Source organism: Triturus cristatus, chromosome 6, assembly GCF_964204655.1.
Source record: "Triturus cristatus chromosome 6, aTriCri1.1, whole genome shotgun sequence".
NCBI lineage: Eukaryota > Metazoa > Chordata > Amphibia > Caudata > Salamandridae > Triturus > Triturus cristatus.
The window spans coordinates 259,746,558-259,749,906 of NC_140589.1; the positions used below are offsets into that span (position 1 = coordinate 259,746,558).

General features: G+C 40.7%; 1 protein-coding gene across 1 annotated transcript; it reads left to right on the forward strand.

Moving 5' to 3' along the window:
- The first annotated feature begins 1,510 nt into the window (after positions 1-1,510).
- Positions 1,511-3,142, forward strand: LOC146816732 (zinc finger protein 862-like). The gene has a single exon (XM_085609557.1). The coding sequence runs from the start codon at positions 1,511-1,513 to the stop codon at positions 3,140-3,142; it is 1,632 nt and encodes a 543-aa protein (XP_085465683.1).
- Positions 3,143-3,349: the final 207 nt, after the last annotated feature.

Here is a 3,349-nt window from a genome sequence, read left to right on the forward strand (position 1 = left end):
CCCCGGGTAGTTTGAGCTTGCTCACTTGCATTGCCCACTGGCCAACAAATATACTGTAACCTGCCTCCCTAAACAAGCATAGTCTCGCCTTTGGGACCTTCTATGTTTATGCAGCACAATATCCTTGGTGCAACAACATCAACTTTTGCATTGGTAAAACACTTATATGGTCCCAAAGGCGAGACCTATTGCCTACCATCTTAAAATTGTACTGAGAACTTTTGCCTTGCTTAGGGTTTGCACACCCGTTTCGCATCTATTCATTAAGAAGGGTAGCAATATAAAAAATGTCAAGCGTCACAGTCCTGTCTCGGGGATCTGACTTTAAGTTACTCATTCTCAGTGGGTAAGGGAGCCAGTACTGTTGGTGTGTTTTTTGATGCGAGCGCTAAGACATAAGTTTAAGCTGAGTGGATTTCTTTTCAGTTCTGACTTTAGTTAAACCGTTAGGCAAGACCTTTTAACTTTACTGAAATTACAGGTATAACCCTGCCCCCATCTGCAATACATATTAGATCCAGCACTTCTCAAGAGCAGACCGGTTAGTCCCGATAGTGAGTTATTTCAGTTGAAAGCACTGGTTGTGTTACACATCGTTCAGTACCATTGATTATTATGGCTTAGAGCGCATTCCAAATTGGGGTGCTTTTACAGATCTGATCATGCAGTATTAAGTAATTGGAGCCATGATCTTTAAATTAATTATGGAAAGCAAATGTTAAGCCTAGTAGTTTGTACACAGACTTCATGTTATTTTAAATTAGTTACAGTTATTGTTTTTGATTCTAGCTCAGAGCGGACAGAAGCAGTGCTGGCTATCTAGTGAGGACAAGGCAGACAACAGGCAGAGAGTGCAGCTGCAATGGCAGACATCAGGTTGTGGTTGGGAAAACCCACTGGAGCTAAAACGCCACTGAATAATGCAGGAGAGAGTTCAGCAGTTGGGAAAAGGAAGTCATTAGAAGAAATACACCAAAAGCAAAGGGAGTATGATCAAACAAAAAGACAGAGAGTTGTACAACAGAAATGGCTTGAAGATTTCAAGTGGGCAGTGATTGAAGAAAAGGAAAGTAATGGAGCTGTCCTAGTCGAGACCAGTTTTAAAACATCTCAAGTTTTGTATTGTGGAGTTTGCAGGAAATTTCCTCATCTCGCAGATACTAAGTCTTCCCTATATGTTGGTGTGACAGAAAAATTCAAAAGGGAGACGTTGGAATGGCACAACAAGAGCAAATCACATGAAAAATGCATATTACATGAAGCTGCAATTCAAAACCCACAGGAGACCTGCATAGCCAAATCGATCACAAAAATGCATGAAAAAAATATTGGGCACTTAAACATTTTATTTAATACAGCCTATTATCTTGCAAAAGAAGGTGAGGCTTTTATTAAGTTTCCAAAACTCTGCACACTGCAGAAAAAGAACAATCCTGACTGGAATTTCGAAAATTATACGAATGATCATGCATGCCGTAACTTTGTAATAGCAATTGCAGAGACCCTAAAAATGAAAATTCGATCCCAGATAGAAAATGCTAGGTTCCTCAGTGTTCTGTCAGATGGGTCAACTGACAAAGGAATTCAGGAACAGGAACTGATTTATGTACGATTCGTTTGTGAATGCACCCTTGTTACCCATCTTTGTGACATTGTCAGCATGAAAAACTCCACTGCATCCGGAGTGAAAAATGCTTTAATAGTTGGCCTGGAAAGCATGGGCATATCTCTTGATATTCTGAGCCAGAAATGCATTGGTCTGAATACAGATGGAGCTGCTGTGAACCTCGGTAGTAAATCTGGTGCTGTGAAGCAGCTACTGGACGAAGTCTCCAAACATCAAGGATGGGACAATTGCGATCACATTGCAGGTGTGCACTGTGTAGCTCACAATCTAGATCTTGCTGTGTGTGATGTTAAAAGAAAAAGTTCATACATATCCAAATTTGAAGAGGTGCTCAAAGGATGTTTCAAACTATATTATTATTCACCTAAGCGGAGAAGGGAACTTAAAGAGATAGCTGATAATCTGGAAGAGCAGTTAAAACATTTTGGTGGCTTGCAGCAAATCAGATGGGTAGCAAGTCAGCACAGGGCAGTAACAGCGCTTAAGACAAACTGGGAATCTACAGTACTTCATCTTGAGCACCTTGCTACTGGTAGTGATGAATATGCAAACAAAGCCAAAGGATTGCTTCATGACATGAAATCAGAGAAGTTTCTTTATTTCTTGCACTTCATGATAGACTTCACAGAGCTGCTTCAGCAAGTGTCTAAGGCATTTCAACAAGAAGACAGTCTTATTTCTGAAGTTGCAAGAATGATTGAGGTGCTTCAACAGAAGCTAATACAGCTGAAAACAAAGCCAGGAAAAGCACTAACACAATTTCAATTGCTTTTTAAAGATGGACATTTTGCAGGGGTCCCGTTACTAACACAGGCAAAGCCTGCTAGAAAAGGCAGCTCTAATGAAACTAATGTCAAGGAAGACACTACTGAGTTAATAGAGAATGCTCTTTCTTTTATAAGTGACAGGTTTTTGAAGCACATCTCAGGCAAGCTGCATTCTTTGTTTAACATTTTTGATTTTACTTTGTGGCCAGACTCTGTTGAAAAGATTAGAGGTTTTGGGGATCAAGAATTTGAGGACCTTGTTACATGCTACAAAAAGGTACTTACTGATGAAGAAATTCAGTCTGCCCCTGGAGAGTGGCTAGATTTTAAACTGTACGTCTTTCATCGGATGACGTCGCATAAGCCTGTATCCCTCTTCACTCAGCTATTGAAAAAACGCCCAGAAGAAGTTAAACATGTCCTTCCAATTTTAGAAATCATGCTTTCCATCAGTCCAACGACAGCAATATGTGAACGGGGGTTTAGCAGCATGAACCGAAAAAAAAATGAGCTCCGTACGTCCCTTAAAAGTGACACCATGTCTGCTTTAATGCGAATCCAAGTAGATGGGCCGGAGTTAGACACTTTTGATCCAAACCCAGCCGTTTTGCATTGGCTTTCAGCAAATCCAGGAACAAGACATATTATGGGCCACAAACATCCTTGTCAAAACATTCTGAGTCAGAAGATAGCGACTGAGTTTATTGCTACTGACTCTCTATGTTCAAATCAGCACCATTTTCCTTAAAAAGTTAGTAAATGCTGGTGCGTTGTGTTTTACCATTCACTGTTTGGTGTCTGTCAATGATACTTCTGACAATTTGCCATGGTGGAACAGCTGTTTGTCTACTTTGGAGACACTCACCCCCAGTCACAGACCTGGGTTGAATCCATCATCGTTCTTTACCTCACTGTTCGCCACCCCAGTTCAGGACTGGCTATAATGCAAATTAGT